This window comes from Canis lupus, chromosome 25 (genome assembly GCF_048164855.1).
Source record: "Canis lupus baileyi chromosome 25, mCanLup2.hap1, whole genome shotgun sequence".
Classification (NCBI taxonomy): domain Eukaryota; kingdom Metazoa; phylum Chordata; class Mammalia; order Carnivora; family Canidae; genus Canis; species Canis lupus.
The window spans coordinates 5,711,193-5,735,525 of record NC_132862.1 but is presented as its reverse complement, the minus strand read 5'-3'; the positions used below and the strand labels follow the sequence as shown (position 1 = coordinate 5,735,525).

The 24,333-nt window shown below is 56.4% G+C and overlaps 1 protein-coding gene across 3 annotated transcripts; it reads left to right on the top strand.

Annotated features, from left to right (window-relative positions):
* The first annotated feature begins 11,011 nt into the window (after nucleotides 1-11,011).
* On the top strand, nucleotides 11,012-24,215 carry CACNB3 (calcium voltage-gated channel auxiliary subunit beta 3). 3 transcript variants are annotated; one of them, XM_072798093.1, is made up of 13 exons: nucleotides 11,012-11,032; nucleotides 18,995-19,117; nucleotides 19,335-19,457; nucleotides 19,909-20,024; nucleotides 20,286-20,350; nucleotides 20,569-20,588; nucleotides 20,797-20,877; nucleotides 21,058-21,116; nucleotides 21,282-21,391; nucleotides 21,690-21,841; nucleotides 22,020-22,115; nucleotides 22,242-22,391; nucleotides 22,836-24,215. In XM_072798093.1, the coding sequence occupies exons 1-13, from the start codon at nucleotides 11,027-11,029 to the stop codon at nucleotides 23,148-23,150; spliced, it is 1,416 nt and encodes a 471-aa protein (XP_072654194.1). In that variant the 5' UTR covers nucleotides 11,012-11,026; the 3' UTR covers nucleotides 23,151-24,215. The 3 variants fall into 3 exon arrangements, with proteins under 3 accessions (XP_072654194.1, XP_072654193.1, XP_072654192.1); XM_072798092.1 differs by lacking the exon at nucleotides 11,012-11,032 and adding an exon at nucleotides 11,904-12,059; XM_072798091.1 differs by lacking the exon at nucleotides 11,012-11,032 and adding an exon at nucleotides 15,184-15,403.
* Nucleotides 24,216-24,333: the final 118 nt, after the last annotated feature.

The following is a 24,333-nucleotide window of genomic DNA, read 5'->3' as shown; positions in this document are numbered from 1 at the left end:
TTTCATTCGAAGTGTAATGAGAAGCCTTTGGAAGATCGTTAAACTCGGAAATGGCATGATCCCATTTACGGTTTTCAGAGATTGTTGGCTGCTGGGTACAGAATAAATCAAGGGAAGGGAAACCACTTAAGAAGCTATCACAGCGGTATGGGAGAAAGCAGTGGCTTGGACAAGGATGGCAATAGTGGGCTGTTGAGAAGCTAAAGGACTCAGGAGATGTTTTGGAGTTGGAGTACCCTCATAGCCTGCCTTGGTTCCCTCTGCATGGTTCATTCATACCAAATAATTATCAAGACCAACAAATATTTATGGAGCACCTATTGCATGCCAGGCACGGTGCTAGCAACTGGAAGTTACAGTCCAGAGAAGACTAACCCACCTCCTCCTGCCCTATTGCCATAGAAAGCTCTAGGTTGGGGAAGCTACACCCATCCCAACCCTGCCCCATTTTCAGGGCCAGAGGCACACCCCTCACCCCACCCCTGCACTCAACTCCAACGCTGAGCTGGGGTTAATGAGGTGGGGGGGAGTGTTTACGGTTGGAGAATTGATGCCATAAAAAAGAGTCCAAAGTTCTCCCAAGATCTCAGAGCAAAGACCAGGGGAGCCCAAAGCCCCAACAATGGGGAGAGGGTGCAGCCAGGGCCACGAGGGCAAGAGAAACCTACTGGCGCCCACAGCACTTCTCCTCCTTCTCTGGGCCCCCAGAGCCCAGCCTGCAGGGAGCCCCAGTCCAGGCTGACTTCCTCAGCCTTCCCCACCATTCCATAAGATTCAGCCGCCCCAGTAACCTCGGGCTCCCTGCTAGATTTCCGAGTCTCCAGTTCCCTCTGGTGGCAGATTTCTGACACTGAAGCCCATAGTTCCTCTTCTCAGTTTTTCACTACTCCATCTGCAGTCTTCCCTGGTTACCTGCTCCCTGGGGAGCAGTATGGGAAATTCGGAAATCCTGGGAAGGGCTGGGAATGTCATTGCATTAAAGCACGGGGTCATACCAGTTTCTGAGCCTCAGAGGCATGAACCAGCCTTTCATCCAGGGCCAGATTTGTCTTTTGTTTATAAGCTGAATGAACTATTTTTGACTCCCTACAGTGAGCTGATCCCAGGCACCGACATGTGCAAAGCTGACTCCAGCTCAAAGGATCAGGCATTTCCACTAAGGACTTTGAGTCTGGAGCTGATGATGTGAAGAGGCTAGAGCAGTTTAAAATTTATTCTGCTGTCCAGTGACAGTGGCAAGAGCCTCCCAAACCAGATCCTTCCATGGTTCCTGCTGCCTAGTTTCCCTTTGTTACTGCCTGGGGCTTTTTTTTTTTTTTTTTTTGGTGGGTTTTTTTTTTTTAAGATTTTATTTATTTATTCATGAGAGACACACAGAAAGAGGCAGAGGCACAGGCAGAGGGAGAGTCAGGCTCCCTGAGGGGAGCCCAATGTGGTAACTCAATCCCATGACCCTGGGATCACGACCTGAGCCAAAGGCAGATGCTCAACCACTGAGCCACCCAGGTGCCCTGTTCCTGTTTGTTTTTAAAGCCTGGCTAGTACTCTGACTTTTCCATCAAATCTGTGAGCAAGTTATTCCCTTCTAATAAATGTCTTTTCTGCTCACATTACTTGGAGTCTGTTTCTGTCTTTGCAACCAAGAAGATGACTGGTACTTTAGACAACCCTTTCTGAGCCTGGGTTTCCTCCTCAGTAAAAAGAGATGATAACAATTACTTCCACATGCAAGTTTATTTTATTAAATTAGTGTATTAGTTACCTATTGCTACATAACAAATTACCATGCATTTGGCTCCTTTAAACGACACACATTTATTATCTCCTGGTTTCCATAGATCAGGAGTCTGGGCATGGCTTAGCTGGATGCTCTAGGCTTCAGGATTTTCACAAAGATGCAGTCAAAGTGTCAGCCAGGAGCTGCAGTCTCATCTGAGGCTCGAGCAAGAAAGAATCCACCTCCAGTTCAGATGGTTTGTTGACAGGACTCAGTTCTTTCAGGTTGTTGGATGGGCCACAAAGCCTCTCCGACGTGACAGCTTGCTTCATCAGAGCCAGCAAAGGAGAGCCTGCTAGCAAGATGGAAGTCATAACCTCTGGTAGCCTAATCACAGAGGTGCCATCCCATCACTTTTGCTGTGTTCTACAAACTAGAAGCAAATCACTAGGCCGGCTCACACCCAAGGGGAGGGGATTACCAAAGGACATGAATACCAGAAGATGGGGATCCTTTGAGGGGCCACCTTGGAGTTGTCCTGCCACAATGGGTAGCTGTTGGTCATCATCCAAGGCCTTGCTCAAAATCCCACTTCCTTCTTGAGGGCTTTTCAAGACCCTCCTCAGCCCAAACTCACCACAGATGAATCCAAACACTCCCATTACAAATGGAGAAGCTTGAAGGTATACCAGGTATTTGATGGAATTATTTTTAATTGTGTTAGGAGGGATAATGTGATTTTGGTGCTGGTGTAAGAAAAATGTTCTTCTTGAGAAAGACTACTAAAGTATTTGGAAATAGCATATCATAATGCCCACGCTTTTCCTTAAGAAAATTTAGAGTAGTAAGGAGAGAGTCAGAAGGTCATTCTTCCTTTGTTTCCCAATCTCCCTGACTAAGCAGTTACCATGGAAAAAGCTACTTTAGCTCATGCCAAAAATGGTCCAGGAAGCCAGTTTTCTATGTGTGTGTAAGAGGTGAGAAGATATTTAGTAATACAGTCTTTTAAAGGAATATTATCAAACTTGCTCATCTCACAAGCCCCAAAGGGCTCTCATGTTAGGACAGTGAATATACACTCATAGATAGATATAGATATAGATAGATGATATAGATATAGATATAGATATAGATATAGATATAGATCTATAAACTTACTAAAATTCTTCCATCATCTTGAACAAAAGAATGCGGAGTGGAGATGGTTGTCATTGATATTGTCAATTGATATTGTCATCAATTAAAAAGCTGTATTCAGCTTACGGAACTTGGCCTTCTGCTTTGCTCCTGATCCATCACATTGGGAAGAGAAAGGATCCTGGAGAAAGCCCAGGGTGGAGAACCAGCTCCCAGAAGTTAGTTATCACCTTGCTCATTGCCAGCACCATCACACAGATATGGAAGGCAGACACTCAGGACTCTCTTGATTCGGTTTTGACCCAGTGGATCTCAGCCCTTAGCTCAGGGGAAGGGAGGGAAGGAAGATGCTGTCTGGCTCGGGCTGGATCCTTGGCTCACAACCTCTGCAACAGGGAGCAGCAAGCAGCTCGTCACTTGATGCAGCCTCGTCCCCAGGGCAAAATGATGAACAACCATGGCCCTTCGTTTTCAGGTCTCTTTTCCGGTCTCCTTCCCCTCGTTTCTCTCCTCCTCTCTAAGGGAACATCCTCCCTGAGTAAGAAAAATGCCACGGACACCACCTTAACCCAGTGATCAAATTTAACACCGCCGAAAATGGGACAAACTGACATTATATGCTCCCAGTGGGATGTGCTGGGGAGGGACACAATGTCACCCAATGTAGTATTCTTGCCAAAAATGTTTAAACTGAATCTGACCACAAGGAACAAACTGAGGTATAGTTCTAAAACAACTGGCCTGTTCTACTCAAAAATATCAATGTTATAGAAGAAAAAAACCCAGCTGGGAAACTGCTCCAGTTTTAAGGAAACTAGAGAGACATAACTAACCTGGATCCCAGATTTTTTTTTTTTTTTAATCATCAGAAAGTTGTTGGGACAACTGGGAAAATTTGAAATGGACTCTATACTAGATAATACCATAACAATGTTCAATTTCCTGAGTGTGATGTGATAATGTTTGGTTATGTAGAAATGTCTGTTCCTGGTAAGCACATGATGAAGTATTTAGGAATGAAGTTGATGTCTGCAATCAACTTTCAAATTGTTCAGCAAAAACACCTCACAAATATGGGAAAGTATTAACAACCAGTGAATCTAGGTGAAATTGGACTACTCTTGCAACTTTAAACCTACAGGAAGGTTAAAAAAAATTTCAAGATAACAATTTAGGGAAGGGCACCTGGCTGGCTCAGTCAGAAGAGGATACTACTCTTGGTCCTGGGGTCATGAGTTTGAGCCTCACATTGGTTATAAAGATTACTTAAATAAGTAAAACTTTAAAAATAAAATAACCATTTGGGAAAATCCCAGTTCAGAGTTTTAATGCCAGCAGGAAAACACTCCAAATGAGGAAAGTGACAATGTACTGTGGTTCCTCTAAATTTCATGTTTCCCACAGAGGTGGGGTGAGGGGGTGTGCAACAGTGAGTATTCACTCAAGAGGCTCACTGAATGCTAGGTACGGCCCAGCATACGCACTGAAAAATATTTATTTAGAAATAATTTGAGGGGCAACTGGGTCGCTCAGTCAGGTAAGAGGCCAATTCTTGATTTCGGTTCAGGTTATGATCTCGGGTCCTCCCCCCCACCCCCACCCCCAACACACACACCTGCTCAACAGGGATCCTGCTTCTCCCTCCCCCTCTACCCCTCCCCCTGCTTGTGCTCTCTCTCTCTCTCTCTCTCTCTCTCATAAATAAATAAAATAAAAAAAGAAAGAATTTGATATTTGTCATTTTCCTCTACACATGAGATTTGTCATGGAAATTTTCAGAATTTTGTCAGACTTAAATTTTGTTACAGTTGAATTGTTTCTCACTGGCCAAGATCGTCATAATCTTTTTCATGCGTAGGGCATCTTAATGCCCACACACCCACCAAGGCAAACAGCCTGGGAGCTGGGAGGCAGGGGAACCAGGAAGGCAGGCAGGCATTCAAGGGGACTGAAAAATTGTATAAAGCCCTTTGGAGCTGGGTAGCAAGGTAGGCAGAGAGCCCGAGTCTGGGAATCCGGGGATAAAGCTAGCTGCAATGTGAATGGAAACTTTATACTCCAGTCTACCCCGGACTGTTTTATGGTTCATGCATTGTCACTGTTTATTTTCTTTTTGTTCTTCCTTAACATTAGGTAAAGGTTTTTGTTTGCTTAAAACCAATGTGAGCCTCTCTCAACCATGTTGAGAAGATCCAGGACAAGGGAATTATGCTCCCTCTGGGACGAAGCTCTAAGGGGAAAAGAGAGCCTTCCTGAGCTGCCCCCTTAGCCAGTGTGTTTTGTCAAAAATTTGTCCAAATCCTCCTCTCTTCCCTTCGCTCCTCCTGGCCTTTCCCTTCTCTGTCTCACCCCACCACCACCTTTTTCCTTCCCGGTGTGGTGGATTGCGTGAAGCCACAGAGACCTGGATGCCAATAGGTTAGAATGTGACTTGGCCAAATCTCAAGACATACTCATCCTTTCCACAAATGTTCATTAATGCCTAGTTGGCATTAATGGCACGTTTATAGGGACTGAGGATACATTAGTAAGTTAAGAAGACAGACGAGAGGGGCACCTGGGAGTGGCTCAGTGGTTGAGCATCTGCCTTCGGCTAAAGGCCTGATCCAGGGGTCCTGGGATCGAGTTCCGCATCGGGCTCCCCATGTGAAACCTGCTTCTCCCTTTGCCTATGTCTCTGTCTCTCTCTGTATTTCTTATGAATAAATAAATAAATAAAAATCTTTTTTTAAAAAAGAATGTCCATAGCAATTTTATTCATTGCAGACAAAATTGGATTCATCCTAAATGTCCACCAACAGGAGAATGGATAAATAAATTATGATATAAACTAACCATGGAATACTACACAGCAATAAAAAAGGGCAAACTGCTGATAAAGGCAACAAGGATGAATCTCAAAAACATAATGTTGTAGGCAAGAAGCCAGATACAAAAGAGTACACACTGTATGATCCTTTTGATATGAAATTCAAGAACAGGCAAATCCAATTTATGGTGATAAGAGACTGAACAGTAATTGCCACTATCCACGGAGGCTGGATACTATGATAGGGCCTGAGGAAAACCCCTGGGGTGGGCATGACGTCGTAAACCTTGACTTGAATGTGCTTACACAGATAGAGATACATAGGCCAAAAATATCATTGAGTTATCATTTAATACTTGTGCATTTTACACAATTGTTATATCTCAATTAAAAAAAAAAAGTTAAAGACGGGCACCTGGGGGGCTCAGTGGTTGAGCATCTGCTTTTGGCTCAAGGCATGATCCCAGGGTCCTGGGATCCCTTCCCACGTTGGGCTCCCTGCAGGGAGCCCGCTTCTCCCTCTGCCTATGTCTCTGCTTCTCTCTCTCTCTCTCTCTTTGTCTCTCATGAATAAATACATAAATAAATAAAATCTTTTTTAAAAATTTAAGAAAAAAAATCCAGAAGGATTACATAAAAAGTATTCATGGTGGTAATTTCTAGGTGGGGGGAATAGTGTTTGGATTTATTTTATCTTGTTGTTCCTTTGTAATTTTATTTTCTTTTTCTTTTTTTTAAAAAAATTTATTTTCTACAACACATAAGAACTCCTTCTGTAATACTATTTCTTAAACTGCATTCCAAATAGACGATAATATTATTCATGCTGTCCGGTGAGGAGGTTGGGGGGGGTCATGAGATGTACTGGCTGCATTATTCCTAAAGGAGAGAGGGGTGTGGCCACACAACTTACAAAGGAATGAAGTCCTAATCACTGTGGCATCCAGGGCGGGGGGGGGGGGGGGGGGGGGGCGGGGGGGGGCGTACTGCTCAAGGGAAGCCCGCAGCGCTGAGCCAGGGACGGGTCAGAGTGGAACCAAGCATCCAGCCCACACAGTGTAACGGAAAGAACCCAGGATGTAGAATCTGAAAGATCTGGGTCTGAATCTCACTCAACCATGGACTGATTGTAACCTCTGGGAAGTCATTGGCCCTCAGAAGTGGAAAAGCTAAGAGTGGGTCACAGGGCATGGACCAAAACCCAGGCCATGACTCTGTACGGGTTCTGTCCACCGCCTGACAAGAACAACTAACATTTTTTTTAAAGATTTTATTTATTTATTCATGAGAGACACAGAGAGAGAGGCAGAGAGAGAAGCAGGCTCCCTGCAAGGAGCCCGATGCGGGACTCGAACCAGGATCCTGGGATCATGCCCTGGGCCCAAGGCAGACGCTCAACCGCTGAGCCACCCAGGCGCCCCACAGCTAACATTTATGTAGCAATTTTCATTTATGAAACAGTTGTTCCTGTCGATTCTCACAGCACCCCAGGTTAAGTGAGCACTGTCCTTTCCCGCTGTAGAGGTAGAAAACAAAAAACAAAAAACAAAGCCCCCTCCCTCTGTTTCAGAGATAAGTGGCTCGCCCACAACTAGTGAGGGATGGAATTAGGATGTCCCTCTGGTTTTCAGACTCCAAGTCCCGTGCTCTTTGCATGGCCCCAGCCAGCCCACCCCCGACCCGGCACCTGACACCCGCCCCCCCTTCCCCCCCGCCAGCTCTGGATTCTCCATTCGCAGCAGGATGTCACTTCCCAGGGAGGGACGGAGGGCTGGGCCCCAGCATCCCCCAGTGACCCAATACCCTCACTGGTGCTGACTCCAGGTCAAAGAAGGCCCCAGACTCCCTCTGGCTCGGGGTTACCCAGATGCACTCCTGCCCTCCAACGACCGCAGTCGCTTCGGGGGACAGTCTCCCAGTGTCACTTCCCAAGCCAGGGGGGGACAGTCTCCCAGTGTCACTTCCCAAGCCAGCCCCAGGTGGCCGTCGCTCCTGGCTCTGCCCACCCGATTCCTGGCGGATCAGGCCATGGCCGGCTCCCCCCTGCCCAGGGGCTTCTCCCCGGGGCCTGAGTCCCCAGGCCTTGCTCTCCTCCCCCCAGTCCCTGCGGCTCCCTGAGCCCCTTCCGCAGCCCCGAGCCGAGCCGAGCCGGGAAGCAGCAGGGAGGAGCCGGCCGAGGCCACGGTGGGCGCGGGCAGCAGCTGCGCACAGCTCTCACGGCGGCTCTCGTCAATAATTCATTCCCGGGGCGCCTGCAGGCACCAGGCCCTGCTTCGGGGCGGCCACGGCTTCCCCACTCAGATGCTTAAACCGGGTAAGCAGGAGGGTACCTGCAGAGCCCTCCCAGGCCTCTCGCCAGCAGCCCCACCTCCTAAACAACGCCCCGAGTCCCCTTTGTCCCAGACTTTTGGAAGCCCTGGGAGGTTTCAGCGGCCCCTGCTTGGGGACTCCTCCCCAGTCCCCCCCACCCGCCCCAGCAAAGAGCCCTGACCACTTAGGCCAGTAATCTGACTCAAACATCTCGGAACACCTCCCAGGGATTCCCACCCCCACCCAGCTCTCTTCAGCCCCAGCTTCCCTGGCCAACCTCTGATGTTTACAAAGCTTGTAAACACATGGGAGTGAAGGAAGGACTTGCGCTGGCCCCTTGAGCAGTGCCGTGATTCAGAGTCCTAAAGTATTTAGGGTTTGGCAAGAGAAGGAGAGAAGGCCCGTGTAGTGGAGGCCAGGCCCCCCCTTTCCAGGCCACCCTAGGGATCCTGCTGCTAATACCCCTTCCTCCACCTGGGGCAGCCCTACAGTTCTGCTCCTGTCCCCTCCTCTTCCCCCACTCCAGTTCATCCTGGGAAATTGGAATCACCAATCACATGCAGTGTGAGGGGAAACTGAGACCGAAGACTAAAATAAACACATATCAAGCACCTACTACGTGCCAGGCTGAGCCTGGGCAGCAAGAGAATGAGAGCCCAGCTTCTCAGCACTCTCACCTTCCCTCCTTCCCGGGTGCCAGAAGGAACCCCCAAATGCACAGAGCAGTCACGCTGCCTGTGCCAGAGCTGGCAAGAGTTGGGTCTTTAAGCCATAGCTGAGAGCTCGGTCCCTCCAGAGAGGCCCAGTGTGGGAAAGAAGGTGCAATCTTGCCGGGCACTGTCAGCAAGAAACTCTTGAGACATATTTATAGCAAATGCTGCGTCAGGGGCTGGAGACTAGAAGTGCCTAGACGCATCGAATATCACCATGGACCTAGAGATGGAACCCAGAAAAGAAGACAGAGGTTGCAGCAAAAGGGATTGAGGTTGCATGTTGGAAGAACTTCCCCAGGGTAATACACAGAATTGGCAGTGGGGATTCCCTGTGGCAGCTACCTCCACAGAGCTTTCTCAGAAGAGCTGGGGAGACCCTTTTTGGTCTCAATAGAATAGATATAAAGGGATGGAGATGGTGATATTTGTTCGCTATCCCCATGATACACAGATTTTCAAATGCCAGGGCCACCAAGTCTAGTTGTGCAGGTTATGCCTTGCTGGGGAGGCAAGCGGTAACTGAAATCCAACTCTAGATCAGGAGGGCGAGCCCCTGGCACAGAAGGTATCTGCACAAAAACTAGCCAAAAGGGTTAATGGAGGGGATCCCTGAGTGGCTCAGTGGTTTAGCGCCTGCCTTCAGCCCAGGGCATGATCCTGGAGTCCCAGGATCGCATTGGGCCCAGGATCCCGCATTGGGCTCCCTGCATGGAGCCTGCTTCTCCCTCTGCCTGTGTCTCTGCCTCTCTCTCTGTGTCTCTCATGAATGAATAAATAAATAAATGGAGGCCCTGCCAGGTATCTTGAGGTCCTGAGGCCCTGGGAGTCTGGAGGTCACAGAATACGGTGAGCTAAGCCCAGAGAGAAGGGGTCAAGGCTGCCTGTGAAGCCCCGAGGGGCCGTATGTGGGAGCTGAGGACCTGAAGGGCCCAACTCAGGGGTTGCTCCCAGAAGTGCATCCGGTCTAGGGTCCCCCTTTAGCAAGGTGCCAGACGCTGTGAGGTCAGAGCCAGAGATGGAGGAGCAAGAGGCTGTGCGGCCAGGCCAGTACGGCCCCGATGATCCTGCCAGTCATCTCACACAGACGGGTGGGGAGAGGACAGTTCTGGGGGCCTGCAGGCTGGGCTCCCAGCTCTAGCTCTGAGGTTCCTACCTTCTCCCTGTGGCAGAAGGGAGAGGGGTGTGGTCGGGCAGCTGGAATGAAAACAAGAAAAAGTGAAGAGCACAGAGCTGGCCCGATGCACCCCAGAGTCCCTCTGATAGGCTCAGAGAGAAGCCATTGATATTTCTATTTTAAAATAAGGGGTGGAGAGAGAGATGGTGTTCTAGGCAGTAGGTTCTGGGAGGGTGGAGAGAGGGGGGGGGGGGGGAATGGGGAAGCCAGGGACAATTGCTTGCCTTGGCCAGCACCCCCACCCCTCCTCCCCATATGGAAACTTAAGATGCCCCAAGGCCCAGAGGAGCCAGTCCATTAGCTGTGGTCAGCAGGGGTGTGTGTGTGCTGGGGGCTCGCTCTCCCTCCGGGTCTCACTGCCAAATGAAAAGCAAAGCTCTCTGCTCCCTCTATTAAAGCCCCAAAACAAAACCTATAAAAACCTCCATGCACATTTTAATAACACACACACACAACCTCTTTATCTCCTCTGAATAGCTGAAGCTGAGTAACTTGGGGGTAGGTGGGGGGTCCGAGATCCTTGCACCCACTGGACTAGACCACAGAGGGAGGGGAGGCGGCGCCCTGCAAAGCACTTTCCAGGTTAAGTCCAGCCTGAGGAGGAGCTAGGGGCGGAGAGAGGAGAAATTGGTTCTCCCCAGTTTAGCTCCCTCTGGAATGGGGGCAGGTGGACGGTCAGCTGAACAGAGAGGGAAGAACTCTTCCAAGATCCCTGGGGGGATGGGAGGATTGGGGGAGGGCTTCCAGGAGCCCCCAGGGGAAGAGAGTCAAAAGGACTGAGGAGGCAGGTAGAGCGCCCTCCATCCGAAGGGGACGAGTTCTAACTGGTGTGAGGGGAAGTTAGGGACGCCCGCCACTCAGCCTCAGGGTGCGTGGGTCTCCTCCAGGGGTTCGCCGCCCCCTCCCCTTTCGAGCCGGCCTTTGGTACAGAAGAGTCCAGCCTGGGGGCATTGGGGGTGTGGAGGGACCAATGAGAGGCTGATCCGCTTAGACGGGTGCAGGGAGAGAGCTGGCTGGGGCTACACCCCCGCACCCCCTTCCCCCGCCAGAACTTGGGCCTGTCCTGTTTGACGTGCCCGCCGAGGGGACGGAGGGGGTACCGACCGGAGCAGCTGTACTCCCCGCGGCCCAGGCCAGGCTCGCCGGGGGCGCCCCTGGAGACCCGCATGGAGGTAGGAGCTAAGGCCCCAGGGGAGCCGAGTGTCTCAAAGGAACCCCAAGGGGGTGGAGACCGAGTCCAGGCTGGAGCCCCGCACGGCGGGGCGGAGGGGGGACCGCAGTGCTGGGCCAGGAGAGCAGCGGGGTCCGCCCCGGCGTCCGTGGGGGGCTGGCTCCCCGCGGCGCCCGCGGCTCCGGCCAGGGCAGCGCCTCCTGCTGGCCGCCCGGCCCCGGCCCCGGCCCCCGCCCGCCCCCGGCCCGGACCCCCGCGGGCGCCGCCGCCTGGAGGGAGCCTAGGGGGCGCTGCAGCCGGTCGGACCCCGCGGCGCCACAGCCGGGACGCAGGAGACACCGCGCGCGCTGCGGCCACGGGGCCCGGGTGGGTGTCGGCGGCCGCGCGGCTTCCCCGGGACGGAGGGGGCGCCTCGCCGCGGAGGCTAGAGAGGCGCGCACGGGCGCTGCTCCCCCCGATCCTTCTCCCTGCGGGGCTCGGGGTCGAGCGCGGCCGCCCGGCTCCCGGGGCGCACGGCGCAGGGGCCCGCGCGGACCAGAGCCTCCGCCTAGAGCCCCGGAGCCCGGGCGGCCCTCGTGGCCGCGGCGGTGGGAGCTCGGGGTCCCCGCCTCTTGGCGGGGGGGGCTTGAGGAGGGAGGGGAGGCGAGACGTGCGGATGAAGGACAGTGGGAGGCGCGCAGACAGACAGAGGACGCGGACCTGGACAGGAGGAAGACGAGGCGGAAACGGAGAGAGCGGGGCTGAAAGGCGACGGGAGAGGCAGTGACAGAGGCGGCGAGGAAGGGAGGGAGAGGGAGGGAGAGGGAGGGAAGGGGGAGGGAAGGGGGAGGGAGCCCGGGAGAGGGACGCGAGCCGGCGGCGAGCCGGGCGGGCGTGGGGCGAGGCCGGGCGCGCAGGCGGGAGCCCGCGTGCCGAGCGGCGGCCGGTCCTGCTCCCGCCTCGGAGCCCCGGGCCCGGGGGAGGGGGGCCGGCCGCCAGCCCGGTCTATGTCTTTTTCTGACTCCAGTGCAACCTTCCTGCTGAATGAGGTAAACGCGGGGGGACCCCTCCCCAGTGGGTGGGAGGGGAGCCCCGCTCCAAGCTAGGAAGAGGGCCCGCATCTGGGGGAGACTGCAGTGATGGGGAGGGGGGAAGATGCAGGAGGTGAGGCCGAGGGTGGACGGGGTGGGCAAGAAGGGAGGGAGCGACCAGAGCTGGCGGCTTCGGAGCACTGGGATTGGGAGGGGAGGGGAGGGGAGGGGAGGGGAGGGGAGGGGAGGACTGCCTGGGGAGCCAGGTAAGGGGCTTAGATGAAAAGACGGAGAGGAGAGGCCTCCACTAACCCCCCGGTGCTCCTCTCTAGGCTCCCTGAGGGCAGCCTAGCAGCTGGAGTGCTGCGGGTGGTTGGCCTGGTGCTGATCTTAAAGACTGCTGGGGAAAAGGACTTCTCAGGACTGGCTCCTGACTCAGTTTCCCCATTCACTGTAGAGGGATTAGGATCTGTCCAGCTTCCTGTGCACTTCTAGGAGAAGCTGGAATGTCTTCTGGAGGCTCCCAAGAACTCCAACTCCCAAACCTGGTTGGTTATTCAGGCTCCTCCCCTCTCCGCGCCCCCCATGTCCTGCTTCCATGCCTTGGGTACCGGCCAGCTGCCAGTCTAACACCCAGAACGAGGAGAGCAGGAGTCCTCTCCCCGAATCCTTTTTGTGCACTCGCTCTCTCACCTTATGCTCAGCCATGGAAAAGAAAAGGGGTTGGGGCCGCACGGATGTTGCCGGGCGTGTGGCTGGTTTCAGGACAGGAAGTTGGCAGGGGAACTGGAGCAGGCAGGTGTGGGTGAGATGAGAAATGGAAGGGGGCACTGAGTAGCGACACTGAGATAAGGGAAAGACAGCAGCTCTGAGGCTCCTGCAAGACCCAAGGGATGGATCCAGGGTTGAAAAACTTGAACCCATCCTCTGGGGGCGGTTGGCATGGCAACTCAGGCTTCAGAAGCAGACTAGGACACTACTGTCCCAGACGGGGACGAAGACAACAAGGTGTGTGAGGAAGGAGTGAAGCTGATGGCAGGGCCACCGTGTCGCTACCATCCTTAGGCCCCCTCGGTGGTGGAAAGAGTCCCCAAAGGAGAGACCAGGAGAGTAGATCCAGAGATGGGAAGAGAAGCAGATGCCTCGGCAGCTGTCTTCCCTGGAATCATCTTCCAGGAGAGAGCGCCCTGAAGGCCTTATTCTTTCACACCTTATGCCTCTTTTCTGCCCTTCTGGAAAAACAGAAGGACCCGAAGTGGCAGGAAATAACAGAGGAGGATTGGAGGAATCCTAAGGAACTGGAAGAGGGCACGAAAGTGAAGAGAACAGTGTCTGGGAGCCAAGGCTACCAAGGAAGCCAGTGTGTAACCACCCCCCAAAGGTGCCGGACTCAGGAGAGGGCACCGTGAAAGCCGACCGCCTCCCTCGGCCCTGCTTGCCAGGCGCTTGCCAGGCGCCTGCCCGGCCTAGGGCTCCCACAAAGTTGTGCCAAATGCAGCAGGAGGAAGATGATAAGCAGAGCTGGGCTGCACCACTCACAGGGGTAGACAGACTAAAGCCGGTCTTAAGGTTAGGCCCCTTCTCTCCTTCTCTCTTGTCAATGGAACATGAACGTGCCATAAAGGGGGACGCCAGCTGGGTTGGGTGGTCTTCCTCTCTCCCGAGCGCTGGGCTTCTCCCATAGAGCCCCTCCAACCGCGTGCACTTTGGTCTTCTGACTCCCCCCTGTAGTCAGGAAGGTAAAGCGATGAGGAGCAGATTCCCGATTCACTCTCCTGGGTGTGAGAAACTGGGAGTGGGGAAGGCCTGAGCTCAGAGGGGCTCCAAGTGGAACCCTCTTTCTGTCTCACCTCCTCCTCTGGCGGGGGAGTGCGGCAGGTGGGTAATCAACATTCAAAGGAACAGTGTTGCTCAGGAGATGGAAGAAAGGAGGGAGCTCAAATGGGTGGATCTTTGGGGAAGTTTATTCCAGATAAGGGCTGCTGCTCGGTCTCTAACCCCACATCTCAGTGCTCCCTGGAAGGAGACTGACTGGTACAGCGCGGTACTGAGGCTCCAACCAGGATCCGGGCACCCCACCCCCATCCTTTCTCTAAGGAGGGAATCTGGCCTGACACTAGTGATTGGGTCGTCTTGCCCTTCCTTCCCCCTCCCAACCCCAGGGCGGCCGGGGTCCCACCTTCTGTCACGGCTCCCACAGTCCCCCTACCTCCACCCTCCGGGTTCTTCCCTCCTCCTTCAGGCTCCCCTAAAACAGCCCCTCCCTCCCCCAGTTCCCACGGATGCCTTGGCAATGCCTGGCACAGTCCTTGGCGAGGAAGGGAGGAAGGGAACCCCCATCCTGGCCAGACTAGGAGGGAATCTGCTCGCGCAACAGGTGTGGGGCGGCGGGACCCAAAGCCTCGCCCTTTGCGCGGGGTGGGCGACCTGGTCCTTGGCTGCAGGGTCCCAGCAAGGAGGGGGCCGAGCACCTGTCCGGGCCGGGGCCACTTTCACGGCAGTGGCCTGGGGTCGCCAAGCCCGTCCGTCCCCAGTGCCATCGCGGGGTGTGCCCTCGGAGTCTCGGGGCCGCCAGGGCCCAGGCCGGCCGCCCGGTCACCTGGGGCCCCTCCCCCGTCCGCCGCCCGTCCCCCGCCCCCGCGCTCCCCCGGTCTCCCCGGTTTCCTGTCTCCCCCTCCCTCCCCCGGCCTCGACCCGTCCTCCTCCGCCCGCCGCCTCCCGCCACCTGCGCCCCCCGCGTCCCCGGCGCGGGCGCCCCCTCCCCTGCTCCCCTCCCCCGCGCCAGCCCTTTGTTTCCCGGCGGAGTATTTCCTGGGTTGCCGAGCGTCCCTGTCTCCGCATCCCTCCTCGCCCCGCCTCCTCCGAGCCTGGGTCCGCCCCGCCCGCAGTCTCTCCTCCCCTTCCTCCCCGCCGCCCCGGTGCCCCGTAGGTGCCCGGGGACCCACCTCCCCCGGCCGCCGCCGGCCCCTCGCCCCGCCGGCCGCGGGCTCCGCGGCGCCCCCCGCGCCCCCCGCGCCCCCGCCGCGCGCTCCGGGGAGGGGTCAGGTGGGCGGGCACTATTGTTGTGGGAGCCGGAGCCAGATTCCTCAGCCGCGCTCGGGGTGGGACCGGCAGGGCTCGGGGGGTGGGGAGGGGAGCGGCGAGCGGAGCTCCGAGCAGCTGGTCTTCGCCGCTCGCTCCCTCCTTCGCGCTCTCGCTCCGCCGCCGCCCGCAGGGCTGCGGGGCTCGGTGGCACCTCGGGCGCGGCCCGCTGTCCTCGCCCCTGCTCGGGCTGCTCCCGCCCCGGCGCCGCGCGCTCCCCCCGCCCGGACTCCCCCATGTATGACGACTCCTACGTGCCCGGGTTTGAGGACTCGGAGGCGGTGAGTGCCCACGGTCGGGGGGGGGAGTTGGGGTGACTCCTCTTCTGCCTCGGACCCTTCCCCGGGTCAGGACTCCGAAAAACGCCCCAGTGCAGGGACAGGGCGTGCAGGGGGGCGCTCCTAGGAGAGTGGGGGGGCGATCTTCCTGCCGAGGGCTTGCCAGGGCCCCAGTCCGAGAGCAAGGGGCACGGGGAGTGTGCCCGGCGGGGGGAGCGAGGGGGGCAAGGCGCAAGCAGGTGGCTCGGGCGCCCAGGACCGAGGGGTGGAGGGAGGACTGAGGGCGGGAGGCCGCGGGAGGCCGGCGCAGCGCCCCGAGGTCCCCAAGGGGGCTGGCCGGGCCGAACCCAGCAGCTACCGAGAGGCCGGGCTCTCTGTCTCTCTCCAGGGGGGCGACAGCTCAGACCTCCTGTGCTTCAAGTAAAGGACAATTCAGAGAGTCAGGAACCAGCCCCAGGAGGATCATAAACTTGGGGACCTCCATTATTCCCTCGGTTGCCCGAGCACTGCCTCGCGTCCTCGCCCTGCCTGGCCCAGCTCCTCTGGCAGGCTGGAAGCTGGGCACCCAGCACATGGGCCAGCTGACTAAGCCCCATGCGTTCCACGCCTCCTGCCCAGGCATCCTCAGAGCAGTGGGCTCGAGCTCCTGCTCAGCATGGAGGGCCCAGGGCCTGGGGATGGAGAGGAAGCGCTGCCTCCCAGAACCAGGCAACTGATAAATATTTAATTCTCCTCTTTGCTTTTATCTCCTGACCCACTGAGACAAATCAGCTCATTAGGCAGTGATTCCCGGAGCTCAGAGAGCAGGGAAAGTGCCTGGAAAGATGGGGCAAGGATGGGGAGCAGCTTCTCCGTCCCTTGTCTCAAACATCCTGCATGAAGGCCTCCTCTGGAGAGGACCACTAGGTGGCCTGGAAGGCTCCCTGATAGGTGTGGAGGGTAGAGCGCTCTGGTCAAAAGGGGAGTATTTGCGTTTTCTTCAGACTCTTGCCAAGCCCAGGGTACAGGAGTTCTGGGGTTCCGAGTGGGCGGCTCTCCGTCCTTTTCTGGGACTGGGCTCCTGCTGGGCCCAATTCCCCATTGGGCCTCTGGGGCTAATTACATTGCAGCTAGAGCAGATGATTTGCAAGGCTCTGGTGGACACCTCTTTCTGACAGTTGAAGGGACAGCTGGCACGGCCCAGGGTGCCAAGGTGAGCTTGAGAATGAGCCTCTCTGAGGGGATGGGAGGGCCCTAGAATGTTCTTCCCATCCCCGGTGAGAAGGCGAGGGCTGTTGCAAGGTAAAGACTGACATGGGGATGGTGCCGGGGCAGCCTGCTGCCCCCTCCTCGGCTCCCGACCCCTCACTGGTTCCTGGATCACCCTCCCCCACTTCCCTTTCTCTTGCCTGGCTCCTTGCTCTCCCTGAGGCCCCCTCTGAAGCAGTAGGAGGGAGATCAGGCTCTAAATAAATCCACCGGCTCATCTCCCTCCTCTCCTTCCCCCGTGCCAGGCAAGAGTGGAGCTGCAGCCTGCCCACACACTCACCAGGCAAGGGGGGCACCACCAGGGCACTGTGCCAACTCCTGGCAGCTCCAGAAGTACTGAGCCTCTGGCTGTTTTGGCATAACAGGGGGTGAGGGAGGCAAGACCCCAGAGCGCACTTGGCAGGGCAGCCCTGGCCTCCCAGGTGATACCAGAGCATGAGAGATGGCTGAGCTCTGGGGACTTGGGGATAATGGAGAGGGGGTTCCATTCCGAGCACAACCCATTAAACCTTTAGGGGAGATCCTGTCATTTCCGTCCTGAGGTGAGAGGCCAGGTGACCCAGACGCCCCAGGCAGGGACATTAAGATTACTAAATTAGACGGAGAGCCCGTGGAGCAGAGGGTGAAGGTCAGACCCCTCCTCAGGCATAGGCCTGGACATCTAGGAGGCATCTGGTAGGTATTTATCAACTTGAGTGGTCATCCCGTCTTCTCTTGCCTCCTTCCCCTTGGCCCCTGTTCACTGCAGACAGCCATCTGCCATGGCTCCGACCCCTGAAAGGAGGTCCCCCGCTCCACTGACAGTCCAGAGGTTCTTCCCAGGGCTCAGCGGCTCTTGACCCTGCTGTCAAGCCAGCCTTACTTTGTTCTCAGGAGAGATGGGGACTAGCGGGCTGACTCTACTCCTCTGTAAAACGAAAGACTTTCCCCCCTTTGTGCTACCTTCATGCCTTCCATCTACCACAGACACTGTCTTTAGCTTAGGCTCCAGGCCCCAGGGTTAGCATCAAGCTGACCAGCGCTCCTGCTGACGGTGGGGCTGGGGCAGAGGGCCTGGGATACGTGAGCTTGTGTTCCCTACTGCGAGTCTGGCTTCAGCTGCCTTCTGTGAGTGGTCATGCACGGTGAGCTGGAAGGAATGTTCCTCAGTCGGAGGATATTCTAAAACCCCTTCCCTACACGCACAACACACTCCCACGTGGACCCCTCATCTAGACTCCGATCTTCTCTCTGCCGCCTGCACCTCAGAACTGATGGAGGTACCTCTTCAGGCTTCTGATCATAAGGGGGAAACTGAGGCAGAAAACAAAAGATTCCCTTTCCCCAAGGCATCCTGACTTCTACCCTCCCGTCCTGAGGTCCAGCTTCCCTTGCTCATTTGTGCGTCTCCCGCAGAGTCTCCTCACGGTGAGCTCCGCAGCCCTCCAAATGTCCCCCCCTGCCCAAAGACCCGTCCTGTGGGCAGGACTCGGAGACTCTCCTGGCTCAGGTTGCCAAAGACCCTGTCCCTACATCCCCAGGGTCCTCGGCTGGGTTGCCTGGAACTGACAGGTCCTTTCTCTAGGGCTGATATCCCTTTGGGGAAGGGCTGGGGAGATGTAGGCCAGATGGTAGGCGTGGCCGAGCCTCACTGGGGCCCAGGGAGACAGCTTTGTGTTGCCTTCTCAGTCTGTGTCTTGTTTGCTGCCCACACCTGGCCAGTTGCCCCAGCAGGTGTGAGAGCAAAGAAAGTGGGGGTGGGGAGAGTGGAGAGGAAGTGACTTCCAGGAGTTGGCAGCTCTCTGTCCTCCTCTTCACCCTGCAAGGGTAGGCACTGGGGGAGAGGAGATCTAAGGGGGTGGATGGCTCTATCCTGACACCCAGGACCAGTGCCATGCCAACCAGCGTCTCTTGACTGTTCCCAGCTGACTGTACTCCTGCCACGCATCTTAAAGGGATAAGGACCAGGCTGCTTTGCAGGCTGATGGGAACAAGAGGGCTGGGTCTTTTAGATTCAGAATCATCTCCAATATATCATCTTCAGCACATCTCCCTTCACTCTGCCCCAGAGGCCAGGGTAGAGGGGAGGAAAGGAAGGAGGAAAGTGAAAGCTCTATTCAAAGCCGCAGTATTAATAGGCTTGGGGGGAGGGGCCCAGATCCTAGCACATATGGATTGGGCTGGCTTTCCTGCAGGCCCAGAGGCACTGGGCCCTTCTCAGGGAGATGGAAGGGACCACTGGGGCCCAGCCGCCCATGTGGACGTGGACAGGCTAGGGTTAGTGGAGGCACGGCTGTCGGAGGTATGGGGTCTCTGTGGTGCCCCTCACACCTGAGCCCAGGGGTCACAGCCTCTCCCCCATGCCAGGGTTCAGCCGACTCCTATACCAGCCGCCCATCCCTGGACTCAGACGTCTCCCTGGAGGAGGACCGGGAGAGTGCCCGGCGGGAAGTGGAGAGCCAGGCTCAGCAGCAGCTTGAAAGGGCCAAGGTATCAACTTGGGTGGCCAGGCCAGGCCAGGCTGGGGTGGAAACTTGTGGTCGGTCCTAAGTCCCCAAGGGTCAGTGGGCAGGATGCTCATGAGTGTGCAAGAGTATGTGTGTCCTGGGTGTTCTGTTGGGGCCTCCGCCCTCTACTAATGGGGCACTGAAGTCAGAAAGGATGCTGGGAGGCCCCCCTCATTTGTGCTGACGGCCAAATTCCCTAGCACAAACCTGTGGCATTTGCTGTGAGGACCAATGTCAGCTACTGTGGCGTACTGGACGAGGAGTGCCCAGTCCAGGGATCTGGAGTCAACTTTGAGGCCAAAGATTTTCTGCATATTAAAGAGGTGACCAACCCCAACCCCAAAGAGAAGCCACCGATATCCCTGCCCTAATGCTCCTGCCCGAGCTCATGTGCCTCTTTCTTCGTGTTAGTCTATAAACAAGTCCCCAGACTCCTCAGTTCTTACCCAGAACACATACCCGTACACCCCTTATCTAAAACCCGATCGGCAGGGCCTCCATCCTTCTGAGACCTGGCTTGGGCCTCAGTCTCCATATGCGTAAAGTGAGCAGTCAGATGAGTTGCCTCTTAGGTTCCCCCTGACAATAGTGATGCCTCACACTGAAATCTTGGGTGGCTCCGCCCCGACTGCCCTTCCCGCTGGCGCCTTCTCCTGCCCCCTTCCTTTTGTGCTCCCTTCCTCAGACCAGGTCTCTGAATGCCTCCCTGGCTCCTTCACATTGAGGAGCCGGGACTGAGGCCTGGGCGCCTCCTCTCACCACCCCTTCCCCCAGAAGTACAGCAATGACTGGTGGATCGGGAGGCTAGTGAAAGAGGGTGGGGACATCGCCTTCATCCCCAGCCCCCAGCGCCTGGAGAGCATCCGGCTCAAGCAGGAGCAGAAGGCCAGGTGAGAGCAGGGTTTGTGACACAGTAAACATACCCCCCAAACACGTGCACTTCCCCCTGAGTACGAGTCACCACAAGCACACTCAGACCCAGCCGCACACATTAGCGCCGTGCAAACCGGGAGCCAGCACACGCAAGTACATGTATGTCACACACACCCTTCCCTCACTAGCTAAGATGTAAGGAAACATCTACGACTATTAAATGGTGTGCAGGATGTGCACACACACACAAGCCGACTGACCTCCCTTTCTGCCCTCAGGAGATCTGGGAACCCCTCCAGCCTGACTGACATTGGCAACCGCCGCTCCCCCCCTCCATCGATAGGTAGCCACCCCCCCGCCCCGCCCGTCTTGGGGAGGTGGGTAACTAAGACACAGGGGGCGAGGGCTTGTTCCCGTGAGGTGAGCCGTGTGGGAAGGGGTTGGCGGAGGGACCAAAAGAGCTCCGAGAAACCCAGTGTCTCCCCTGGGGAAGGGAATACCGTGCGCCCAGGGCTTTTCCCCCTTCACCAACTTTAATCTTTTATTTCCTTTTCCAAAAAGCCAAGCAGAAGCAAAAGCAGGTGAGTCAAGGAAGGGACCTGGGCTGGGGGGGGCTCATGGCTCATGGCTCACTGCTGTGGGGACAGGCTTCTGGGCCATCACTGTTGGAAAGGCAGGAGAACAGAGAAGGGAGGGAGCCCAGAACTTCTGAATCTGCCCCACACCAGTCAGGCATAGGACAGGTGACAGGGCCCCATGGCTTTGCCTGACCTCAGGTCAATTCTGCAGGCAGAGCATGTTCCCCCCTATGATGTGGTGCCCTCCATGCGGCCTGTGGTGCTGGTGGGACCCTCTCTGAAAGGTTACGAGGTGAGAGAAGGTCCCTGACCTCAAAGAGTTGCTTCTAACTGGGGCAGGGGCAGTGGGAGGGGGTGTCCCCCCACAGGAGTTCTGGGCGCGGAGGGGGCAGGCTTCAGGGCTGTGCCTAGGGATGCTTGGTCAGTCCCATGCCTTAGCCCTAACCCGCCCTCCTCCCTTCCACCTCCCCAGGTCACAGACATGATGCAGAAGGCTCTCTTCGACTTCCTCAAACATAGGTTTGATGGCAGGTAAGCGGCTCTGGCCCCAGGTGGCATGAGAACCAGGGAGAAGATCACCATCTCCCTTCAGATGCCTGTAGCGAGGACTTTTCCAAAGAGAAAGCTGGACCTGGGTAAGGAGAGGCCTAAGTCTTGACATTTAGAGGTGGGCTGTGATTCCCGCCCCCACCCTAGGATCTCCATCACCCGAGTCACCGCTGACCTCTCGTTGGCAAAGCGATCTGTGCTCAACAACCCCGGCAAGAGGACCATCATTGAGCGCTCCTCCGCTCGCTCCAGCATTGGTGAGAAGTCCCGGTCTCCTGCTTCTCGGCCCACTCAAGCGTTAGTGAGACCCTTCCTCCTACCTTTCTCTTCCCTGGCACCTTGCAGTCCTGTCCAGCTCCTCTACCTGCCCCAGCACCAGCAAGAACCACCGCAGCCACCCCGGCTCCCGGTCTCTCTGCTTTCCCGGGCCTTGAGGAATACCCTCTCCCTCCAATTCCTTCCCATCTACCATCTGGGAGTGCCCACAGCCCCGCTGGAGTAAGAAGTAGGAGGAGCCCCAAGGTGAGCATCACGGCTCACTTGCCCCCTCCACAGCGGAAGTACAGAGTGAGATTGAGCGCATATTCGAGCTGGCCAAATCCCTGCAGCTGGTAGTGCTAGATGCTGACACCATCAACCACCCGGCACAGCTGGCCAAGACCTCGCTGGCCCCCATCATCGTCTTTGTCAAAGTATCCTCACCAAAGGTACATCACAGGGCTGCCCTCCCACGAGGCGGTACAACTCTACTTGGTCCCTGCCCCAGGGCTCCCGAGTTCCCTTTTCCTGCTGCCCCTCCGTCATCCTCACCGGCTACTGACACCATATCCCAAGCGGGGGACATGCCCGGTTCTTTCTAGGCCCAGCTCTGCCCTTTCCCCTCAGGTCCTCCAGCGCCTCATCCGCTCCCGGGGGAAGTCACAGATGAAGCACCTGACTGTACAGATGATGGCATATGATAAGCTGGTTCAGTGCCCACCGGTGAGTGCCTGGATCAGCTACTGCTGTGCCCGCTCTTGCTTTTCCAGGGCTGGGGGAGTGATGGAGATGGAGGGGATGCTGCTACTGAAAGGAAGCCAATCTTTCCCCTTTTCCTTTCCTCCCTAGGAGTCATTTGATGTGATTCTGGATGAGAATCAGCTGGAGGATGCCTGTGAGCACCTGGCTGAGTACCTAGAGGTTTACTGGAGGGCCACCCACCACCCAGCCCCTGGCCCTGGACTTCTGGGCCCTCCCAGCGCCATCCCTGGACTTCAGGTACCCATCTCCAGTTCTCAGGCTAAACCAGCCAAAGCACTGCCCCCTCCTGGCCCAGGGGACTGCCCTTGGCCTCTGGCTCGAAGGCCGAAGGATTGCAGATCTCAGCTGTGCTGTACAGAGCTAGGGCAGATGGGCATAGAACTTCCTGATGAGAGGGGGAGGAAATCAATGAGATGGGTAATCTCAGGTTACTTTTCTAGGCTCACTCTTTCTTTTAGTCTGTCTTGAAGGCAGAGCCTGAATTTTGCAGGAGTCCAAAGCTCCAGTTTTCCATGTCTCAAGTGGAAGATGCTTCTCCCTCCTTGCACCATCTCCTGTATCCAGGAACTGAGAGATGAGGGGGGAAGAATTGCCCCCACCCCAACACACACACACCAGAGAGGGGAAGGAGGCCAAGGTGAGGTTGGCCCTGTCTACTTAGAGCTGTTGTGTTGTCCCCAGAACCAGCAGCTGCTGGGGGAACGTGGCGAGGAGCACTCACCCCTGGAGCGGGACAGCCTGATGCCCTCAGATGAGGCCAGCGAGAGCTCCCGCCAAGCCTGGACAGGGTCTTCACAGCGTAGCTCCCGCCACCTGGAGGAGGACTATGCAGACGCCTACCAGGATCTGTACCAGCCTCACCGCCAACACACCTCGGGGCTGCCTAGTGCTAACGGGCACGACCCCCAAGACCGGCTCCTAGCCCAGGACTCGGAGCACAACCACAATGACCGGAACTGGCAGCGCAACCGGCCCTGGCCCAAGGATAGCTACTGACGGCCTCCTGCTACCCTACCCTGGCAGGTGCAGGCACAGCTGGCTGGGGTGCCCACTCCAGGCAGGTTGGAGTTAGACTGGCATTAGGCTGGCACTAGGCTCAGCCCCCACAACCCCTGCCCAGCCCCAGCTCCAGGGCTGCCTGTGGTCCCAAGGTTCTGGGAGAAGCAGGGAGCCCCCTTACCTCCTGGGCACAGTGACCCCCCTAGGCTCCCATTCCAGGTACTAGCTGTGTGTGCTGCACCCCTGGCACCTTCCTCTCCTGCACAAGAAGCTGCCCCACCGGGCAGTGCCCTCAGGCCAGGAACCCCTTCGCCAGGGGCCTTCCCACCAGACTCAGGGAAGGGATGCCCCCTCAGAGTGACAAGAGGGTGGGGGTGCGGGCAGCATGGCACGAGGAAGAAGCAAGGTTACCGAGCAGGCACAAGTCCTAACAGTCAAGGGATTTGGGGGTTGTGCTTTGGGGTTCGAGGTCCGCCACTCACCTCACTGCCACACGTTAGAAATGAGACAATCAAAGCCCAACAGGGTGACACTCCTGTCCATCAGCTGGGGTGGGGCATCCGCACACGAGGCTGGAGCAGCAGGCAGGCTAGGCTGGGGCCAAAGGCCTCGCAGCCGAAGCTCCCAAACGGTTCTCTTCACCTACTGGGGAAGCTTCTTAACACCTGACAGCGCCAGAGACGGGAGCATGGTCAAGCCAAACGGCGGACAGGAGCCAACCTGGATTGGGTGTTTGGGAAGGGAGGGCGTGTATAGCAGAGAACATATGGAACAGCTTCGGGGGCCTCCTTGCCCCCCTCATTCTTTCGCTCTTGCATCCGGTCATATCTGTTCTTGGCCCTCATGCCTCCCGGGGCACATGGGCCCAACTTTATTTGCTGATTCATAAACTGCTGCTTGTTAAGTTAGGGTTAGATGGGGAGAGAGAGGATGCAGTGGACAGCCCCCAGAGGCCCTGTCTACCCGACTACCCTTGCCTTATGGCTCTAGCGTGTGACCTACAGAGCATGTTCCACAAGACCCCCACCTCACTGTCATCACTAATAAACACCATGCACAGTCCTGCAGGCTCCTGTTCTGTGTGTGCTGGCTCAGGTGGCCAAGTGTGTCACCGGGCAGTCCAAGCCTGAAGGAAACAAGTATCCTGGCCCTCTCTCTCATGGAGGAGTCACTGACTGGG

Excerpts from the sequence above, each read along its gene's own strand:
- CACNB3 (XM_072798091.1), top strand. The coding sequence starts at position 15,359 with ATGTATGACGACTCCTACGTGCCCGGGTTTGAGGACTCGGAGGCG. Across the intron at positions 20,351-20,568 it reads CTCCCCCCCTCCATCGATAG|CCAAGCAGAAGCAAAAGCAG; the intron begins GTAGCCACCCCC and ends TTTTCCAAAAAG. Across the intron at positions 20,878-21,057 it reads CCTCTCTGAAAGGTTACGAG|GTCACAGACATGATGCAGAA; the intron begins GTGAGAGAAGGT and ends CCACCTCCCCAG.